This window comes from Seriola lalandi, unplaced genomic scaffold (assembly GCF_002814215.2).
Source record: "Seriola lalandi dorsalis isolate HSWRI2012SDOR001 ecotype SW California unplaced genomic scaffold, Sedor1 jcf7180002054573, whole genome shotgun sequence".
Classification (NCBI taxonomy): Eukaryota; Metazoa; Chordata; class Actinopteri; order Carangiformes; family Carangidae; genus Seriola; species Seriola lalandi.
In genome coordinates, this window is record NW_019525126.1 from 307267 (window position 1) to 329854 (window position 22588).

At 43.2% G+C, this 22588-nt stretch overlaps 1 protein-coding gene across 2 annotated transcripts in view; it reads right to left on the minus strand.

Moving 5' to 3' along the window:
• Positions 1 to 5477: 5477 nt before the first annotated feature.
• kif26ab (kinesin family member 26Ab) overlaps positions 5478 to 22588 on the minus strand; it is a 66490-nt gene continuing 49379 nt past the window's right edge. For both annotated transcript variants that reach the window (XM_023417292.2, XM_023417293.2), the window contains 12 exons: positions 21488 to 21671; positions 18306 to 18518; positions 17190 to 17283; positions 16299 to 16561; positions 15242 to 15425; positions 14369 to 14528; positions 13855 to 14017; positions 9779 to 13034; positions 8985 to 9178; positions 8025 to 8048; positions 7668 to 7818; positions 5478 to 7564 (listed from right to left, as the gene is read on the minus strand). In XM_023417292.2, coding sequence (XP_023273060.1) covers positions 7383 to 7564; positions 7668 to 7818; positions 8025 to 8048; positions 8985 to 9178; positions 9779 to 13034; positions 13855 to 14017; positions 14369 to 14528; positions 15242 to 15425; positions 16299 to 16561; positions 17190 to 17283; positions 18306 to 18518; positions 21488 to 21671 — 5068 coding nt within the window. In that variant the 3' untranslated portion in view covers positions 5478 to 7382. The remainder of the gene's footprint in view (positions 7565 to 7667; positions 7819 to 8024; positions 8049 to 8984; positions 9179 to 9778; positions 13035 to 13854; positions 14018 to 14368; positions 14529 to 15241; positions 15426 to 16298; positions 16562 to 17189; positions 17284 to 18305; positions 18519 to 21487; positions 21672 to 22588) is intronic.

The following is a 22588-nucleotide window of genomic DNA, read 5'->3' on the forward strand; positions in this document are numbered from 1 at the left end:
ATTCCAGAGTAAGAAAACAAATCAAAAGAGTATTTTCTTAAGATACTACTTAAGCAGGATTTCTCGCACTTGAAGGTTGGTTTGTGCGCAGAAAGAAAGTGAGTTTTCACAGAGGCAGACCGCTTGATCTAATTTATAAGAAGGTTTCTGAGAAAGCAATCAAAGCTCTGAAAAATCAAACATCCTCTTCAACAAGATACACAAATGATTCTTCTGGGGAAAAAAAAAAAAAAGAAACACAATTCTGCTCTCCAACAAGGAAGAGGAAATTCATTTCATCTTATCAGTCACATATAACAGAGATACCTGAAACCACATTAGCCTTAGCATTTTATGAGTTACAGTTCAACCATGAAAAGATGGAGTGCACAATGCTCTTACAATTCAAACATGCTGATTTACTGACCAAAAAGAGACAGGTTGGAAGATAAATAACTTGCCAATCATTGTGAACTGAACACAAAATCATCCTGGCAGAAAAAAGAACCTTGAAAATCACCTTCTGATGCAAGTAGCTCTCACACAGCATTTCAAAATGTAATCCCCGGGTTGTAATCTTTCAGAAACTATATTCGGTCTGTCGATTACACAAAGTATACGGTTTGACGAATAAAGTGTCACTGAAGAATCATTAATAAGATGTCTGAAGAGGGGATATTACTTACGGGTTGATAAAAGTATTAAATTATAAATCTTCTCCTTGCAGACAAGTTTTCATTTAAAAATGAATGATTGCAACGAGTAAGATATGCTACATATCTAACATGTAAATACAGTTATTTCCATTAAGCCTTCACAATACTAAACCATCACATGCTGTCTGACCTACCTCCGCAAGATTACATGTCTTGGTGTATAGTTTGTTAGTTTGACCTCTGAGCACAAAGGTACCAGATTAAAGAGAGTAAAGACACGTCAACACAAGGCTTTTGCCTGTGCCCTTGGGCTATGTGTCGGCTCAGTGGAGTGGGGAGCCACCCTGTAGCCTGGGTTCTGCTGTCCACCAGATGGTTGCTGCTGGGAGCCAGCTAAGAGCCTGTCTGGTGGCCACTGAAACTTAAACGTGGAGGGGGCTGTCGGTTATGAAGAAACGTCTTCAGACAGACTAATTAAAAAGGTCTTTTTCATCACGCATGCCCATCTGTTATGAGAGCACAACCTGATGGAATGGCTGCCTGTCCAGCTTCACTGTGCAATTAACAGCAATATCTGAGTGAGCACTTTTTCTGGAATTAAATTATTTAGCTTCTACTATGGGAATAATGAATTCTTTTATGGCCAGTGATCTCCTGAGTGCAATTTGCAGATCTCTAAAAGAGCTGAAACCCTTTTTAAAAAAAAAAAAAAAAAAAAAAAAAAAAAAAAAAAAAAAAAAAAAAAAAAAAAAAGCCAAAGATCTGCACAGAACACTAAATCATTAACCTGACTATGGTATGCTGCAACCTACCTAACAATTGATATAATCAAGGACTTTACATCGTATTTTTTCTGCTCAATTGTAGAACCTTTTTTTTTTTTAAATCATGAATATTCATTGTGCATTAACTCCTCACATCAGTATTCTAAAAGCATTTTAAACAGTATCTAAACAAAGCCTTTATGTAAATCAGTGGTTATCTACAAGCAATCTGGAACATGGGACTAGAAGACCACAGATAAAACAAGGTCAGTGCATGTGGTGGAGAAAGTAGTTCTCATCATTCTTTGACAAGGTCAGTGCATCATGTACTGACCAAACACAATGATCTGGTGACTGCTGCATGAATAACTAGCATTCTGAATCATATACTATATACTATATAGTCAATTCTGGTCAGGCACTGTGAAGTGATAGAGAAAATGACAACAACCGTTGCAAAAATAAGAAACATCCACCACTGCTGTGACTTATTCCTCTCCCACCATTTTCAGACTGCATAATTAAGTGGACGACACTGCCAGCTCATTGTCAGACAGCATCAGAGACTGTGTGGGTGTGTGCGCATCTTCATCTCCTGGATACTCATTACCTTGCCAACTCGCAGGTCAACACACAACAGGCTGTTTGAACTCATGACCCATATCCTGCTCCTCATTACTGTCCAAATCATATAAGCTGAATGAGGACTCAGGAAGATCAGTAATGGTAATACAAGGGAGATTATTCACATTACAATTTGTACCAATATGCTAAATTATTAGCTCTATATCATCTACATCATTACAACTTATAATGGTAATGCTTGCTAGTTCCCAAGCCTCTCACCCCTGATGCTTTGCTAAATTACACACAGTAAACAAGGTTAAATCTTCAGCGATATATCATTTCAAGTTGTCTCTAAAAGGCTAATTAATTCTCTCACATTATGGATTGCTTTGGTTTGATTTACTGCCTGTAGCATTATCTCAGCTCAGTGGCATGTTGTTGGACTTGTATGGCCACCCATCCTGAAAGAATTTACAGTACGTATGCGGGGAAAGCCTCCAGGACTATAGCTCTTAAAAAGGTTTCTGTCTTGGTGCAAAACTCCCTACACATGCAATCTGTTTTGGGGATAGAGATGTCAATAGTTACAACCCCCCTGAAGCAGGACCAGAGACTGTGTGTGAAGCTTACATCTTGCCTAGCCTCTGATAATTTAAGGACTTTTCTCCATGCCAGCTTGTTTTAATTACTTAGAATAAGTGGCAGCATTTGGTAAGGTTTATAGGTCTTCTTCAAAGAGCAAGCTTGGTTTAGACAGGCCAATCTGTGGGGCTGTAGAGCCGTAAATCCAAAACTGAGCAACTGCTACCACTAACAATGCCCCAGGCAGATGCAGGCTGCCTAATAGGGGCAGAGAGAGGGTTCAGAAAGCCTGCTTTCCTTTCCTTTGAACATAGTTGACATTCAGTCTAATAGGAGGACACAAGGTCATCTAAAGTGACAAACTACCAAAGAAATGAAAAAACATATGCAATCTTCTTTGAGAGATTTGGACCAGTATTAAAGAGGCTTTTAAAGTGTCTAATACAACAATGTAGGAAAAAAGGGAACTTAAAGATGCTCTGATTCAGTTTGACAGGAGAACACACTTTGAACAGTACGGACACTGGAATACAAAGACACGATAATGGAAACAAAGTCAAGACATGAAGAAAAGGGAAGATATCAAATGGTCTGAGAATTGGGCTGGACTGGGATTGGTTTTGGATAGGACCTCTCTCCCTGAGAGGAGTGAGGAGAGTTCCAGCAAAGGGTCAGTACTGAGTTGGAGTGAAGGAGGGGAGGGGCAGACTCCTGACTTTTCAGTGAACTCATTGCTATTCACATACAACACCCAACTCCCTGCTAATGATGAGAGCCCTGAGGCCAAGTCGGCTGGGATACATGGGACTGACTGCTCAGCAGCCATCAGACGTCTGCAGCAGCTCTGGCCAGCTGTTTCCACTCCACACACCGACTTCCTAAGAGCAACAAGGTACAGCCTGAGCTGTCAGGAGACAAGCTCTTGAGTGATTTGTCAAAAGGCTTTAACTGTCTGCCAAATCACTACAGGCTGAAGATTAACTAAATACTAGTTACAAATGGATAGAACATACATGGTATCCTATTTAATTGGACCTATATATCTAATTACCTGCAATATAATAGACCTATTTATTGTATATATTAACATGTATAGCAATACATTTGACTCCCCTGTACAGTGGACTCTGTCCTTCAAAAAGGACACACAGTGCCAAAAACCACTCAGCCAGAAAACAAAAATCACCCAAAGAATTTCATTTGAAACACAGTGACCAGCTGGACTTACCAGTCAGCCAAATTAACCTCTTATGCTTTTGATCAAAACAGAATTAACAGGGAGGAGGAACGATGTTATTGCACAGCAGGTTTCAGTTTCTAGCTGAACACATCCAAACACACACAGTATAATACTCAACAGGATTTCATGTATCACACTGACCAGAGGGCCCTTGAGATGCAGAGAGTAGTTAATTACTCAGGAACCGCACCTTCACCATTTCTCTCTCATTTCCTGTAATATATGTCAAACTCAACATTTTAACAATTTTGCTACTGCTGATTCAGGTTAGCAGAAACAAGTGTATGTTCACTAAAGAGGCACATGACAAAAACATGAGTAAACTGCAAAGGTGATAGTGACAGATATTTCAATTTCAAGACTAATTTAGCTTTAATTGAAAACTCAAAAGGATGTGGAGATTGTTAAAGAAAATTTAGTTGTTTTTTTTTGGTCATCTTCAAGGAAAATCTGCAATAGCAGTATTTGGTGCCTGGTAATCACTGCAGTCTAGATAGTCACTTGATTTCTACACAAGCTATCTTTTCATCAAGAAATACAATTATGTGGCAGTAGCATCAAGCAGTTATGAAATAATAGTGAAACTGTCTTCCACTGACTACTTTAAAAGTGAACAGTTTTAGTATCCCCTAAGCACACAGGTGATTTCAGTTATTGTGGCTGATTAGGCCTCTGCTCGTGTTAAAACTGGATTGAGCTATGCTAGCTAAATTGCAGGGTTGGATCTAAACTCAATGTTCCAATAAAAATAAAACGGTGTATGTCTTGTCATTTCAACAAAATAAATTACATTTCTCACTTACCCCCTGTGGTATCAGCCGTGCAGATACATTTTGTTTTGCTATATCCTTCCTCGAGGTTTCCGTCGCCATTCCCGGTATAATAGTGGTGAATGTAACATTGTTGTAGTGCTCACAGGAGTGAATGACATAAACTTCAACTGCAACATTTCTGTTCCGAAACAACGTGAGGGCACATTGTGAAAAGTATTTTTCTGGTTTTATTTTCTGATAAGAAACTTGATCCAAATTGTCCACACCGGTTCTCAGGTGGTCCAGTCGGATCGGTTCAACACAAGGACACACCCATTCAGTCATGAGAAGAGGTCTAATCAGGCTAAGTGAAAACACCTGTGGTGGGACTTTTTAAGGGAAAACACTGGGTCATGTTCATTTAGAGTTCAAACTTATTTTCTAACAGTCAGCAAAAATCACCGTAGAACCCGAAACATTTCTGCATTATTCTTTTTTATTTAACTAAATACATTTGCTAGACTTTTTGATTGTCTACAATACACCTATACTGTATGTTTTCTGTTAAACTTATGTGATTCTTGTGAGTTTAAACATTTTACACTAAAAAGATATAAGATATGTAATGGTAAGTTATAGCTCTTATTCCAGTGTGTCTGATGCTTAGTAAAATGGGCATATGATTGTGAGGGAAGTGGCTTACAGCTGTGGTTTAGAGTGATTAATGGACAAAAATGTTACTGTATTTCTCGAGAAAATTACAGACCTACAGAAACACCTATATTCAACTGTAGTAGTATGAAAGTTTCATGTTGGCACAGTCATGTGATCCTGCTGTTGTAAACTATAACTATAGTCAGCCCTTTCTTCTTTGCTATGGTGTGCAAACAAACAGGATTATGAATATGACAATAAGGAAAAAACGCTGAATCATCAGTAAGAAGAACCATTTTATTCACAGGTACTGTAAAAGTAAAACACAAGCTGCCGTATCATACATTTATACATAGGGTTTGAAAGTCCTATACAAAAACAAAGATATTCGAAAATATGGGTTTTGATATGAAATATGACCTTACATATAATAATTTCTTGGAAAAAGGTCTTGGTTTGGTAATAGTTATTTAATTTATGAGCCTAACCCCACATTAGTGAAAACTGAAGTTATTGTAAAAAATTAGAATGGTAAAAATGGAGTAGAAATCATTCTTAAAAATGATTAAAAAATCTCATGCAGCATCTTCAGAGAGGGCCTGAGAGAGTACATCTTTGTAAAAGAAAGAAAACAAAGTCATATTCGTCATAGATATAGAAATCAAACACACCAAAATACACAGTTTGTTTTTTGTAACAATCATTTTCACCGATCATCTTTGTTCTCTCTGTATCAGCCATTTGATTCATAACAAGCACATTCTGGCAGCTACAAAGAGCTGTTATCATGATTGAATTTGCTAAACAATGTCACAATCGTTTGCTCTTATTCACTGCATCATTTCACAGGAAACTAACAATTCTGTAGTCTTTATTTGAGACACTGGATCAACTTTGTTGACTTGCTTATTTAAAAAAAAAAAGAAAAAAAAAGAGTAGGGGACATAAAAGGCCGAACAGTGTTGTTGCCCTTAAGTCAGTGTTGAGGTTCTTACAGTAGTTGCAGTAAATGTATTGGAATGCATAGAGCCAAGGCTTGGCAGCGCATAAAAAAGTACTGGATAAGAGGCCAGTAGACTTGTGCTATCTCATCTGAGCCCCTTTGTCTTACAGTGTTTAGATAGCTCCCAGTCCAAGCCCATTTACAGAGAAATTAGGCTCACTGATGAGCACTGCTATCAGTGTAACCATTCATCATGCTATCCTCATAGGCTAGTGTGGGGAAGGTTAAGTCTCTCAGGGTTGCATGAGCACATACTGAGGCACCAGAGAGAATGGCTGAATCAAGAATAATCGCTCACCATGCATCACAGTGGCCCTTTGATTGATATGTTTTGGCTTAATCTCTCATTTTCAGTGAGATAAACATGGGCAAGCACAGCTTGAATAAGCCTTTCGTCCCCCAACATAACTGCTGCTCTACCTTAGTGCATCCACTGAGACCCATTTTGATCAAGGCAACTGGAGGGAGAAAACGTTCACTCAGTCCTGCAAACTTTCGCAGGCCAGCTGGCAGGCGATGAGTGACAACAGCAAATGCAGTCCTTGATGAGATAACACAGTCCAGTTTGAAAATCTAGAAAACTAAAGAACCAGAGAGTTAACATAAGGCGCAAGAGGCTGAATGAACATGGATAAAATGCTGACTGAGGTTTGAAACAAGAGAAAAGGCAAAGTCTGGGAGCGCAATAACATTAGCTTATTGCTTTTTCTTTTTTCGTCTTTATTTTTTCCCTTAAAAGGATATTTGTACACACCACATAATCATATAAATACACTATACAATGCAATATAAAATATTTTTCATAAAAGCAATATGTTCAGGGTTTGCTTGGGTATGCTTAAGATACCTGCACCATATGAAAAATAATGACTTAAAACAAAACAATAAAAAAGGCACTTCCAGGTGTTGTTGACTCTTGAGTAAATGATGGCCACTGTCTTGCCATTCAGGCAACAACATTTGTGCTCACGTTTCATTTCTCTGTCATTAAAACCTTGTCCTGGACAACGAGGCACTGTAGTTAGGTGGTAAAGATTTCCTCTGTTTTCATGCAAAGATCCACTTTCATCTCATCTCTGTCTCTGGTTGTTCTTCATTCCAGTGATAACTATAAACTGGCTGCTACATTTCTTCATCCTTCTTCTTCTCACTTCCTCATTTCTCCACTTCAACTTTCTTTCGTCCTCAGACTTCAACTTCACGCAGTCCCTCCTGAGTGCCAGGTGTCGGCATGCTGATGTCAAAGCAGGTAACCATCATGACACGGGACTTGCATAGGTTGACACAGAACTCCAGCTCCTCTGTGGCCTGTGCCAAGGCCTCTAGGTACTCCGGAGACTCTTTATCCAAATTCTGGTCCACCTCAACTGTCGTAAAGGAAAATTAATGTTTGGTTAAATGGTTTGTCTCCAAATATATAGGATCTTATGTTTACAGCTTTTCATTTACAACATTTAAGTAGTTACTTACACTCTCCTGTCCACTTGCTGGGGTCCATCATCAACCGGGTCTTGGTGTCTTCCAGCTCCTCCATCAACACCTCATGCTTTGCTCTCAGTTCCCTCACTTGCTGTTGCCTTCTCTCCAGCAGTTTCAGCTTACTGTTAAAATACAGCAGGCCCTGAGAGACAAGGAAAGAATATTAATGACGCTTTGTGGAATCAACAGCTCAGCTGACTGAAGTAACTGAAAGTCAACTGAAAAATATAGTGTTGAAAAAGTTCTTGCATATCAATTATAGGTCATGTTTTATTAGCCTGATCGTCACTGTGGTCATGTAATAGGCACTTAGAATTAAACCTCAGTCACTATGAAAAATGAGCTCACCTTGTCAACATCCTGGAATGGTTGCTGAAGACAAGATGGGAGAAAACAGATAAAACGTTGGCATGTTGAACAAGACAGATTATCATATGGACAGCATACAGTCTCAGTAGGTGAACAGTATGTAAATATGCACACACTGTAGACGCAAACCTATTGATGCACATGCAAAAGATTCCAATGGTAATTTTGAAACAGTGAGGGAAAGTCGTAATTCATTACTTGTCAATCAGACAGTGATGGTTGGGAGAGAGAAATTAAAGATCATTTTTTCTTAATTGAAAGTAAATCAAAGTACCATCTAGCTGATTTAATATCTTCTCTTCACAAATCCCTGTCTGTCTGCGCTGAACTTGTGGGAGCAGTTAATGATCCACAGGAGAAGAGCCAGCTATAAAAAGCGATCAGGGAGCCACTGATGAGTGCTAGCAGTGAGCTGATTTGGGACGGTGTTGGGCGCCGCAGCATACATCACAAATTCTCCGACCAGTCTTTTCATACCATCTTCTTTTTCATTCTTTTTCCACCCCTACATCACCACCACTATCGTCAGCAGTAAGATGAGTCATCACTCATATCCAAACCAATTAGCCCTCGTCAGTAATTGCCTCCTGAACTGTTGACATTCCTGAGGAGAGCTGCCAAAATACCAAGCTCTGGGAATCTGGGCACAGACATTTAAACTCCAGGATTTGCCACTGAGCTGACTGAAGGTCAGACGTCTGAGACATATTATTCCTGTCTTGTTCTTTAAAAAGAAACTGGGAAGAAGTGAGCTAAGACATTCCCACAACATAAGTCAATGTGGCACATCTTGAGCATGTACGGCATCACTGTCACACATGCAAAATATTATTAGCAAGTGGGATTGACAAGACCTTGACCCAGACATTGCGTTATCTGAAACAAGTTCAGCGAGATGAACCGCCATGTAGAACAAGTCAGGAGTGACCCTCCGCTCACCTCTGTGGTTTCCTCCTGACGTCGCCTCTGGAGCCGTTCCACATCATCGATCTCATACACCTTGATCTCAAAGGGCTCCTTCAGCGGTCCAGACATAGGAGGCAAGTCCACCCACTGACCTGCCGTGCTCACCTTCTTCCCCAGGGAAGAGGTGTCTGGCAGGGGTGCCGGGATCAGACGTCTTCTCTGGAAGCCTACAAAGCCCGACAGGTACCGGTTACAGTGATGACGTACAGTAGTAGTATTTGCTAGGCTCTGTGAGTAAATATGTATGAGTCTCACTCTGAGATGTGAAGTGATGCAAGGCTTTACTCGGCCAGCCGAGTTGTGGTGATCGCATATTCATAAGGGTTTCATGAGTTACTATATAGTCCGTGGTTTGACACACATGAATTCAAATGGTTAAATATACCAGGCTACAAAAACCTGAACCAGGTCACTGCCGCTCATGCTCAATTCATCTTAGCTGATCATCGCACAGTTTGAAGTCACGTTTTTTCAAACATTCATTATCATTTTTCCATATGTGTGTGAATAATGCATGCTGCTGATTCAGGAGGCCAGAAAATCCAATGAAACACCAATTTGTGAAATAATAAGAATGGATTCGTAAGGAACCCGTGCATGGATAATTTCCCGGGAGAGAGCATTCATTTCCGATTGCAAGCACTGTCTGATAGCTCTCACATACTCTGACATACTATTACTGGTGTCATATATTTATTATATTTGCGAATATTTCCTATACCTGCACTGCTACATGGAAAACCCCAAAATCCAAAATACTTTCTCACCATTTGCTCTCTTCTTGGGATACTTGGAGCTCCTTGTTCTGCCTGTAGTTGACATGCCGCTCTCGCTCATGGAGTCGTGGGCAGAGGAAGCGCTGCCCGTGGCTTCGCTGTCACGGATCATGCTTTCATATCCGCTGCTGCCACCACTGTGGTAGAACAGAGCTGTGCGGCCCATGGCTGGAGGCAGCTCCCCACTCAACACGCTGCTGTTGTCACTTCCATGGCCGCTGCTGTAGCGTTGAGGCCGCCTGGGTGCTGTGATTTTGCTGTATGGAGAGGGCAGCATGGCTATGGGAGATTTGTCATCACTCACGTTCACCCCGCTGTCATTCCCACTGTCTGAATCTCCTGAACCTCTCATGTGTTTGCCTGATATGTTGCCTGTTGCTAATTCGCTCACACGGCTGTTGGCAGCCCTCATGGCCTGCTTTGTGCCCATGATGGTTCCTCGCCCAGGCTTACTGCTAACAGCAGCGGTGGTCCGAGGAGCTGATGTCCGTCCTGATGGAGGGAGGTTGGCGTTGGTATTTCTGGTCATGGGAGAGGCCAAAGATTTGGTGGAGGAGCTTAGGCCCTTTGAGTTGTTGGCTGACAGTGAGCGTGCCTTGCTGCCATTGACTGCTCCTAATGTTCTAGGATTCACAGACGCTTTTATCTGACCAGGTTTGTTAGTATTTCCTCCACTTGGAGATGATGGGCAGGTAGCTATAGGAGAGCTGGATGAATTAGGAACACCAAATCTCGGAATGGACTTGCTGGATTTGCTCCCTAAACTTGCCCCACTATTCTCCCGACTGAGGGCAGTTCTGGAACCCGATAAGGAAAGGCTTTCACACCTTTCCAGTGACATTTGACTGCCATAATGCTGCCCAGCCTCTCCTCTTGCCCCCCTGGCTTTTAGACTAGAGGTAACTTTGGCTGTGTTGAGACTGGAGGTTCGGAAACTGGTCGAGTCTGCTCTGTGACGTACCTCAAGCTCATCCTCTGATACAGCTGCCCTTGCTCCCGAAGCCCTTCCTGTCTCCCCATATGGTGACTTTAAGGCACTTTGGGGCAGCAGGGTCTTAGTCTTATGATCAAGACTGGACTTTCTCACTGGAGGGGGAGGAGGCGAGGTGCAACCAGGTTTAGGGAGATTACTCGCTTTCTGTGAGTTAGCCTTGTTGTTTTTCCCCAAAGAGGAGAATTTAAGGCTGTTGGTAGATGTGATAATATCTTGGGTTCCCTTGTAGTCTGCGGAGGAATGGATGACGGGCACTGTTCCAAGGGTTGTGGCACCTCGTCTCAGCTGAGGCATTTTGCTGGGTGGATTCTTACTGGCTGACTTCTCACAGCCATCGACCACCCTCTGGGATGAGGTAGACCCCTGCACCTTGGGTGGGCGAGGTACACTGTTGCTGTTGTTGGATGTTTTGCTGGAAGGTATGCCACTGGGAGGATTTCTGAGAAATCTGCTGGTACTGCTGTAGTCAGAAAACTGAGGTTCTGAGTGGTTGTCATTGCGCTGCCAAGGATCCTCCTGCTTAACCTCTTGCCTTGGTGGCTCTCTGCTGCTGCTGCTGCTACTGCTACTACTATGAGAGATGGATGAGGTAGGTTTAATCTTCCTGGGAAGACTGGAGTGGACTATGGAGGGGCCCTGTGGAAGTTGGGAGGAACTAAGTGAGTGAGCTTTAGTTATTTTAGATGCAAATCTGAGCGAGCCTTTGGCTGATTCCGGAGATGGGGGGCACTTTGTTAAGGATAGTTTACTTGAGGCAGCACTATCACTGTCCAGTTCGGAAAAACTAAATCCACTGTCATTTAGGGAGTTCTTGGGATCTCTAGGAGAGGATACACAATGGAACATATCCAGGGAATCGAAATAAAAAGTGGCCTCTGGTCCCATGTGCTTAGCCTGAGGAAGAAAGACGTCTGAATGAGCCCCTTCACTCTCCAAGGTGCAGACACTAACCTCACTCAGCCAAGAGCTGATAGATGAACCCCTGCTATCTATACACTCCATTGCTCCCTCCCGAAGGGGTGTGACCACTGCAATGTTCACCTCCGATCCTCCCGAAGCTGATGTGTAGGCGTCAAATTCATCATTGATGCTGCTGATGATGCTGACAGGTCGGGAACCAGAGGCCAGGGCCTGAAGGGAGCAGTCACTATTGAAGCTGATAATGCTGGATGGCCGACCCTTATCTACAATGCTGCCTATAGACAGCTCCTCCACCACAGTGAACACCAGCTCATCCTCCCCATTCAGCTCCACAGGCTGCTGCAAGGTGACAGTGGCTCTAAGGATGTCCCGATCCAGACACCTCTCCTTCAAAGTAGAGCGCACCTGACACACCTCCACTGGAGCTCTGAGCAAAGGGGAAGTGCAGGGATCCCTCCTTTTCACAGCTTGGTGGCTCATTCCCACAGGTGGCATTCTGGTGCTGGACCTCTCTTCGTTATCTGTATTTTCTCTCTGTTGTGAGGGAGGTGGGGCCGGCTTTGGCAAGGCTTTCTTGTTGAAGTAAACCTTCTCCCTCACCACAGGCTCAGAGTTCGGTGCTGCAGCGGTAGCTAGTTTGTTTGTATTAACCCAGCTTTCAGAAACCAAGGCCTTCTCACCATCAGCACTGGTTCTGCATACATTTTGGACATTCTCTGGTGGTGTCCTTTCTGCAGGTACGCATTGCCTCTTGGCATTATCCAGTTTAGATTTAGCGTTGGGACTGCAGGACGGTTGTGTAGTGACAGATTTCGGAGACTGTTTGGGTGAGATGCTCTCTTGGTTGTAAGAAACATTTGCTACAGTCTTTGGTGAAACAGAGCCTTGGCTCTCCTTAGATTTGTCAGTCTTGGGGCTAGCCTGGCTTCGCTTGCCCTCTCCAACAAAGGCAGTGGGTTCTTCACTGCCATCTATACACTCTAGCCTCTCCTGCAGCTCAGCAAATGTGTTGCATTTGAAGAACTGGTCTCTGTCCAGAGGGCCCTCTTTTGCAGACTTTTTCCTATTCAGGGAGGGGATGATTGGAACAAAGGCAGGTGGGCCTTCGTTGTCACTAAGCTCCCTGTCTGAGATTGCAGTTCCCCCAGGGCCAACATAAATGACAGTATCACAGGACTGTTCACTACTGGAGGAGTAGTCTGGGTCACTGAGCAGAGAGGGCAGCTCTGGGTCCAGGGCTACTGTCCGAGGGTGGAAGGGCCTAAGGTGTGGCGGCCGGCGGATCCTCCCTTCCTCACAAGAACTCTCCCCTCCAGATGAACTGGATGCGTACTGCAAAGCAGAATTAAAGAAGACATTAGTCTCAGGATCTCATTAATAGATGACAGTAATGTGATTCTATCTTCTTAAAATATTAATGTAACAATCCCGTCATTTTACAAAACTATTTTAACGCTAATAATTTATAGTAGATTCATTTATTAGCACTTTCATAGTGAAATAAATCGTAGGACCATGAAATTACCAGTCGATATATATCTAAAGGTTAAAAGTGCACATCAATAATCACACAGAAATTAATGTCAATAATATGAATGGCTGGATGTGGACTGCATTGTAATCATGCCTGGTTCCAATACTAAATAAATACATGCTGTCATTCCACCTAATTATCTGGAGCATATATTTCCCTAATCCGGGGGTATGCATTACACACTTCCTTAGGCAGTAGTATTGATTACATGATAATGTGTTGGGGAGCTGAGAAAAACTAGCTCTGAGTTACCGCACTAATAATCTTTCATTTGCAGAAGCATTCACACATTCATTTGCTTAACAGCTCCAAAATTACAGGAGGAAGAAAAATTTAAGGACTGAAGTCACGGCATGAAATGTGATGAATGTAATCAAACTTGCACAAGCAAGGAACGTAATTGCTGTAAAAGCAACACTTTATAATGACGTTAAACAACAATTACACTGTATTTATCATTTAAAACAATAAACAACACTGAACAGAAATTATTTAGAAGTATTTTAATTCAAATGGACCATTTGCTGTCACTGGATTTTTCATACAGTAGTTATTTATCTGATTATTATTGCATATGTTAAACCAGATTTATCAGTGCTAATCAGTTTACCAGCATACCTTAGACTTCTTCTTCCTCATGCGGTGGATGCGGGAAGCCAGCTGGATGGTGGTGAGTGAGTCAGCATAGTTGGCGGGGGAATCAGAGATGTGGGCGATCATGGTGGTTCTGCAGTTGATGTTGCCAAGGGACTCCCTCAACAACATTGTCAGTTTGCTGTCCCTACAGGGTGCATTTACATCACTGTTAGCAAACAGCACAGTACTATTTAAAAATGACAATAAAGGTAGCTGACATGATTCCAGGAGGAGCCATTTTGAATTCTCTAAGCTGAAAATTACTCCCAAATGATGAGTCATTCATCGTTTCATACCTGAGCAACCACAATATAATCTTATGAAACACCAGTGAAAGCTATTATATGAGGCTAACTAAACAAACTAAATAAACAGTCACACAACAAACCTGTAAGACTGACGACCCGTGCAACGACTTGCCTGAAACAATTACTTATAGTTGACAGAAGCTAAAACACAGTAAAAGAGCCTGTAAAACTAATGGTGGTTTTCTTACCTGTAAGGTACATGTTTCGCTCCATTTGCTAAAGCCATGATGACATTTCCCAGTGCGTTTAGAGAGAGACACAAGCCTCCCCCTCCGTCTCTGCTTTTACTCAGGACCTTTTCACAGCTTCCCAGGTCGATGAGGTGCAGCCTGCTCCGTCCGCCTGACACTGTGCCAACGACAGAAGAAGAACCAGGTGAGTAAAGCGCGGACACTCCCTCTCTGAAGTCAGCTCTTTGCACACATTGCCACGATGACAGGAGTGGCACTGCTCAGCCCAGACCAGACCGGTGACTGTCAGGGCTGTTTGATTTATTTATGAGACAGATTCCCACACTGAAATGATTAAAATTGCAACCAGACTGGTAAACTCCCAGCAGTTGTGTAACTCATAGCAACAAGGAGGCTCCACTGGTTATACACATAAAAATGAAAGAATCCGCTTACAATCAAAAACACATATGCAGTGCCATTCTAATGATTTAAAATGCAGCTGGAGTGAATTGGCTGTCACTGTGAAAATCACAGGGTTACATATTGTTATGTGGATGACTGATGTAATTGCTACAGCAGCAGCAAAACATCAAACTCTTGTCAGTAAGGCTTCAAATATTCATTTGCTCTTGACCAAAGCATAAAACTTGCACACAAACTAATTTCTGTCTTGCAGAGGCAAGAACCACTTCATCCTTTAACATTAAAAATAACTGACTTTCATTCATACTTACAGTGCAATTTTTTGAGACAGGTCACCTTTACATAGATATAATTAGGAGAGGAAATATACTGATCTGGTTGCACTCATATGTGCACAAATGTGTGGTAACAACTTGTAGGTACACTATGACAGAGTTGGAGATGTAGTAATGGAACGGTACTAACTTCCTCCCTTGCCACTCTTCTCCATGCGGTACTGGTAAATGTGCAGTGTGAACAGCATGTGGGAGTTGCGTCGGTCTTCCTCATCTGCATTGGGTCTGTTGGTGCTGCGTGCGGCGATGGCTGCGTCCAGGAAGAAGGCGGCTTTCTCAGCTGTCGGGGCACGGAGCTCGCTCTGATTCTGGAGCTGTAGAGGGGAGGAAGAGACAGAGAACAGGGTTAGACCACATAGGTCTTTAAGAATGAGGGTAGATGTGAAAAGGATACCGGGGAAGAGAGGAAGGAGAAAGAGATGGGAGCCAGTTAATTGGACCCCAGCACACATTTCTTGCACATTAGACTGGGTCTCAGGGGCAATTAAAACAGCAGATATGCACACAGAGGGAGGGGAATTAGTAGAGGTAATGGTGGAGCAGGAGGCAGGGGCACTTCCCTTGCCCTGGATGTGATGATGGTGGTGGTGAGATACGGAAAGAGAGAGGGTGGGGGGGTAGAAGAGAGAGACAAGGCGGGGGGCATCATGAAGGGAGCCCACGCATGGCTTCTGAGAGGAAGAGCATGAAGGAGCCTCACAGAACTGCACAGCCTTTGAAGTCAGAGTCCATACAGATCCCCCCAAAAAACAACATCTGACAGCAACACCTGTGAGTGTCTTCAAACCTACAGTCCTCCCCCATCCCCCAATAATACTTCTATTGTGCTGTGGAAGGCTAGCACTAACACACGGGTAATAGATGCTGATGGATGCTGACAGGAGAGTCAATACAAAGGTAAGAAGAAAGCCATCAATACCACAGATGGGTTTGGTGGAAATATAAAGCAAGGATTTCAGAGGCAGATAGGATAGAGCGAGACTGACTGGGAAGTCCTGGGAGATAAAAACACACACACACACACACATGCACTCACAAGAAAAAGTCAAACATCTTTGGTAGAGGAAAAGGTAGATCATATACAGACAAAGATCAATACCGAGACAGACTAATACTTTATAACCTGCAGGGAGAATAAAAGGATCAGTGAACAAAGAAAAAAGTGGAGGAGGTGGAATGCTTCTAACCTGAGTGCCACAGATGGGATCCTCTCTCAGGTGGATACCCGGGGACTGGCCTTCCTGCAGGCTGCCTGTTGACACCTCAGACAGCAAGTCTTTCAGCTCCTCATCTTTCCCAAAAATTTCCACTGCAGACACTCGGACAGAGAAGCGCGTGCCCGTCTTCTCCTTGCGCTCATTGATGAGCTTGAAGAGCCAGGAAATGGCACAGGGCACAATGCCTAGGCTCTGAGTGGAGCTGTCTTTGCCAATCATGGTGTATGTCTTGCCTGGGGATATGTAAAAGAGAGAGGGGGATGGAAATGGAAATATTGCCTTGTGTCTCGAAGCTAGCTAACACAGGCTCACTATATGTTCAAACTAAAATAATTTCTTTAATCAAGCTGTCTGGAATGGGCAGGAAGGTGACAAAAGACTAGACACTGACATTGGATATTTTCTGAGGGTTATTGTGTTAAACAAGTGCTGATGAAAAAAATTAATAAAGGCTGATGTGGGGTTTCGGAGGTAATATCCAGTACATGCCAAATAAAAATCAAACGCTAATCCAAGGACCCATTCCAGAAGCAGTCATTCTGAGGAGAATTATAGCCAGTGGAAGCAGCAGCATGAGGAGAGCAAGCCCTTCAGCCTAAGAGCACTGGCCAGGCCAATTACTAAGATTTTAATTACAGACTGAGCCCTGAAGCCTGGATGCAGCACTTTACCCCTCACCCCCCCTACCCCAGACTCACTACTCATTCCTTTCCTCCAATCTCCCATTCCTTGCCTCACCCCAGTGCACTGCTAAGCCAATTGTGGACATCAAGTGTAGCTAACTAGCTAACAAAGAGCAATGAGAGTTTTCTTTAGCTAACAAAGACTCATGTCTAATCTCTTGCCAGTGGAGGAGCTTACCGAGCTTGACTTGGCCAAAGCAGAAGATGCAGCCGTCTGCACCGTTCACCACAGACTGGATGACCTCGGCTACTGTCCCTGAGCACACCTCAGCCTGTGAAAAACACACAGAGACAACGCTCTCGCAGTCAATTTACAAATCAACTCCAAGACATACTGTAAAACAGGCATAAATGAAACTGCTGAATCCAAACTGATAACATATAAACCAAACAGCTATTTGGCATTGGTTTCACCAAATCACATTAATAGTTTCAGTGTTTTTCATCACTTGGGATTGTGTGTGTTTGTGTGCTGCAACGTGTGGCTCATTTTTTGCAATCTGTTTCAGCATGGGTCCTTTGGGGCAAGGCTTCTGAAGCGGAGGCCCTTTCCCATACATCACATAGCAAACAAGGCCTCTAAAAGCAGAACAGCTTGCTGTTACCGTTAGCCACCAGCAGTACTGTCCCAGCGGCACAATCTAGCAGCTTGGCTTCAGCTCTGCAGCAGCAACATCTAGGCTTCAGCTAACAGCAGATTACTTGGGGAGAATACTTGCTCGAAGTAGGTGGTACGATAGAAGATCTGAGGCTTTCACCACAATGGAAACACCATCCCACACAGTGATGACAATCTCCTCTGCTCTCAGCTATTTAGAGCTTACTGCACCATGGGGAAATATATAAAATATTTGACCTCAAGTTTTTATCTTTTTTATTTTGCAGTGGCCGAGATCGAGCTGAGCATTCTGTTCAAAAAAATGTGCTGTTTGTTTAAAGCTGTGGAGAGAACAAGATTAGTGTTCTCCTAAGTTACCATGGAGTAAACATGTATCTGACCTTTGTCTTTGATCTTAGTGGGTATGCCTGCTGTGTGCTGCAGAGGGCTGAGGTTAGATATAGCTGTTCTATGAAAGGAGAGGTTACATATAACTGGAGTGGATTCAAATCATTCCCCAGAGGGCTTAGGAGGCCCAGCTGTTAGGCCCACACTGGTATGAATGCCCTCTGACCCAAGACAAGCATTTTTCTCTAAGCCCCTGGCCACACCCTGCCAGCATGAAGACGTCCCTTTGCCCTTGAGAGGTTGAAATCCCACAAACATACACATGCAAACACACATACTGTTCCTTACTTGTGAGGCATCCTGGGTAAAAACAGCATCGAAGGCGAATATCTTTGGGACGGCCACAGTGGCAGATCTCCTGTGTCCTGAACTGGAGTGTGGGCTGGACGCGGGGTCGTAGAGGGTCAGCTGCTTCTTCCTACTGTCCACTTTCAAAAAAGACTGAGACTCTGAGGAGTCTGCAGCCTCCAGAGACGGACAGATACGCATCATCACTTTCACCTGAATCAAAATGGGAGACAGATAAGAAGAAAAAAAAAAAAAAAAAAAAAAAAAAAAAAAAAAAGAAGGGTGGATGAGAAAGTGAGATAGTGTAAAACATGAAATAAAACTGGAGAAATGTGCAGACAGACTCAGCAGAGAGATGTAAGATTGCATTTTTCAGGTTTAGCACAGAGGGAAAAAATTGTGTTCTAAGCTTACCATCTTTTATTTACAGTGCACTGACGGAGGAAAGAGGGGACAGGCACTTTCTGATTATAGGTTAGGATCCAAACTGAGAGCATGGCTCAGCATACTGCATTAACATCACGTCCACTATGTCAGTGTTGATGTACATTGAAGGTTGCCATGGAAACACTTGGTCTCACATTGACTGGTGAACTCAATGGGTCAGCGTAATGTTGAATGGTGTCAGTGAAAGGCAGCAAGGTGCGTATTGAAAGTCATAGCAGAAAATGGTGGAAATTAATGTGTGTGAAGCGCCACGCTGGGGGATTATCCCTCCAGTGGGTTGTTTTTCTGGACCCGGCGCAGCTCACCAGCATGGGAGTGCAGGAGCATATGGCCCCCCTCCTTCTTATCCCACCTACTCACTCTTCCTCCTTCTCCCTCTCCTCCTCCCCGTCTATTGCCTGGAAACTGGCAGCTCCACATTAAGGAGCTTGAAACTCACCCTGTTGCATTATGGGGCCAGACATTCATAAAAGTGAGCTTACAGTCTTAACACATTCCACAGGTCACGGTACAGTTCATGATGCCCGCATGGAACACTAAATAGGATGACAACTCATATCTAAAGGTGTTTATTCGGTACCGCTCTGACAAGCCTGTTCACGTCCAATGTTACTGCCATGGTTACAGGACTGAAGCCATTCTGCCAAGCTGTGTATGGTGGCACCTCGTACAAACAATAGTAATTTCACAATTTCCTGCCTCTGCCCTGCTGCACAGATTCACTGTGTGTGGTTTGTGTGGGTGTGGTTGTGCTTGTGCGTGTCAGCCTTTAGGACACCTCCATTTACAAGCACCTTCTTTTGAAATTCTGACAACTCTATATTGCTTTACAATCTGATGATCAGATATACACCACCACTTTTTTTTTTTTTTCCTGTGGAGGCAATGTGGAAATATATCTGTGACTGACAGGAGACATAAACGGCTCTTGGGATATGTATAGCGGTCTTTGGAGTCCCTGTCAACTCCCCAAGTGTTTAGTGTTACAACTAGCATTACATCAACTGAACAGTTTCTATATCCTACAGTATATGTGGTAGGAAACTCAATCCAGAACCATTTCAAAGCCCCTCGAAAAAGTACCTATGATGCCTCTCAGGCATTGAAATAAAAACCTTAAAGTACAGCTAACTCCCTTCCCTTTTTGACAGATGACTGTTTTGCTCAGCCTGGGACTCTCCTCTGTCTTCACCCCTACACAAAAGGACCATTCTTCCCCTGACTAGTATATAAATATTGCTGCAGATCCAGGCTCCACCGCTCTGAAACAATGTCACTGGAAATTCCTTTCTTTCAGTGAATGAATTGATCCTGGATTCCTCAGGCCAAGTGCAAACTCTCTTTATACTCCGCAGGGGGCAGTTATCTTGACTGACGTGTGCATATGTTGAGTAAATTACATTTGCTATGACATTTAAACTGGGCTTCCACATTTGACTGCTGGTCCTCTGTCTACCAGACAGAGGCTACCAGGCGAGCTAATGTCTCAGTTTTATTTATGTTGGCAGAGATCAGATACTGGAGGCCACAGAGGATTGGCTACAGTATTTTCACACCTAAGACTCCGTGCTAATGGCCCCTGTTTCCCTGTCCCTTGATCCCCCACAAAATCCATTAGTGTGGCTTGGCATTCCTCCATCCACACAACTCTTTACTTGAACAGCCATGTCTAGGTTAAAAGTGGAGAGGTGGAAGTGACCCACATACAGGTTGATGGAAACAAGACATCCACCCAATTATTTGGATATGAAACAGACACAGGCGAAGTCAAAACCATGCAAGCTACTGAAAATGTGCAAATGTAATTCCACAAGCGAGAGACAGGGAGAAAGAAACTGAGAAAGCTGACTGATGTGTTTGATTTACAATAAGAAAACCTGAAAATCTGGCCTGATTGGCTTGGAGCGATATCATAAATCTTGATTTCCCCTTTAAAAACCAGCCAATGTAGGTGCACAGATGCACAGTATACCTCAGGTGTGGGCTTGAAGAGGCTTGTTAATAACACAGTTTTCTTTTTTTTTTTTTTTATGAAGTCTGTGTGTCAATGGAGATTTACAGTATGTGGCAAAATCTCAAACCGTCTGGATACCTGGCAACAAAAGCGAACACTTCCTATCCAGGTGGGATCTAATCTTGTTAGGGGACTTCTTCTGCTTTATAAATACAGGACGCCAGCTCTGACAAACAATACCCAATAAACCACAAAGGATGAGTGATGTGTTTATACAGCTTTGTTTAATGACTGTCCTATTGCTGCCAGCCTGACTTTCATCATCGCACATGGTACCTAAAATGGAATTAGAAATCCTGCCGTTAACGTGACCGCAGATTTGTGAATTATAGCTTTTACTGACATTCTGTGTTCAAAGAGAGGAATGCTGGTCTCACAAACTGAGTGAATTCATGACATTCCAACAGGCTTATCTGGCTGCATCTGCACGGACTGGACCAGACGGCACGCTGCCTCTGGACCAGCGTGCCGCCACTCTGCATTCTCCCTTTCAAATAAGGGTCTGTCTTTATCTGTATGTGTGTGTGTGTGTGTGTGTGTGTGTGTGTGTGTGTGTAGGGGGGGGGTGAGGTTGTGTAGGGGGGTGTGGCAGAGGTTATGGGGGTTTACAAGGGTGGAGTCTATATATATCTGTTGTGCATTAACTGTATTTTATGAGCATTAACGTCATGCATTCAGCTTTGAGTCTTTTGTCTATATGCTGCTGTGCGTCTGCTCTCACCTTTCCCATCCCTGGATTCTCTTTCACTTTGGACACGGCTCGGAGCAGGCATGGCGGGGCGGGGGGCGGTGAGACCTGCAGGATGCCGCTGAAGTTGGTGGGGTAGATGGAGGGCTCCTGTAGGTGGAGCAGTGAGGGCTGGTGCTTCTTCCGCTTGGAGGACAGGTTCAGCTTCTGAGCTGCCCTGAAAGACGGAAAAAACAAAAACACCTGGAGGTTGAAGCTAAACTTAGAAAACCACCATTCCTGAAAGTTCATATATATAAACAAATCACTTTTTGTTAAGGTGATGTTTTCTTCCAGAGACGTAGCCAACCAAAAAGCTTATTGATTTGAAATGTCTAACTTGACATTTTTTGAGGGTGTGCTGCAAAGCCTTTAGAAATCACACGCTGAAACTGTAACATAAAAGGTCACCAAGCTCCTTTTAGTCTGCCAAAGTAAACAAAGTCAGTGGGAGAGCCACACTATGCCACCACTCCCACCCTTTCTTCACTCTAAAAATGCCTTTTCTTCCAACGCCCAACTCATACTCCCCTGCCATGAAAGATAATGCTTCAGCCCTCCACTTCATCTAGAACCAGTAGAGCTCTCTCATATCTTTATGTTTTTCATACAGAAAACTGCAAATCCATAAGATAAAAAAATTACCAGCCAAGACTCTTTGACTGTCAGGGACCACACATACAGGCTGTTACAGCAGGAAGGCAGAGTAAATACCCAAACACAAAACAATCTGTCATGGACATGACAGGCGAGGTCTGTTGAAACACTGCCCTCTGGGATATAGTCATGTCCATCTCTGCTACTAAAGCTAAGCAATTATGAGTATGCTCACCCATCATTTAAGTCAAAGCTGCAGCACATGCTGTATGTTTAGAGTTTTGATCATTTACAGAGAGAGGCAGGTAGGTAAACCCAGTTGTCTCCTCTACTTTAGTGGTATTATGAGAGACAAATGGCTGTCTGAGCAGTTCTGCTGTGCTGGCACCTAACAGAACCCTCTGTTGTAACTGAATCCAGCTTTTTGACAGTCCTCTAATTAAAATCCACTCTCATCCTGGCCTTGTGTCTCCCAGACACATTATTGAGGAGACACAG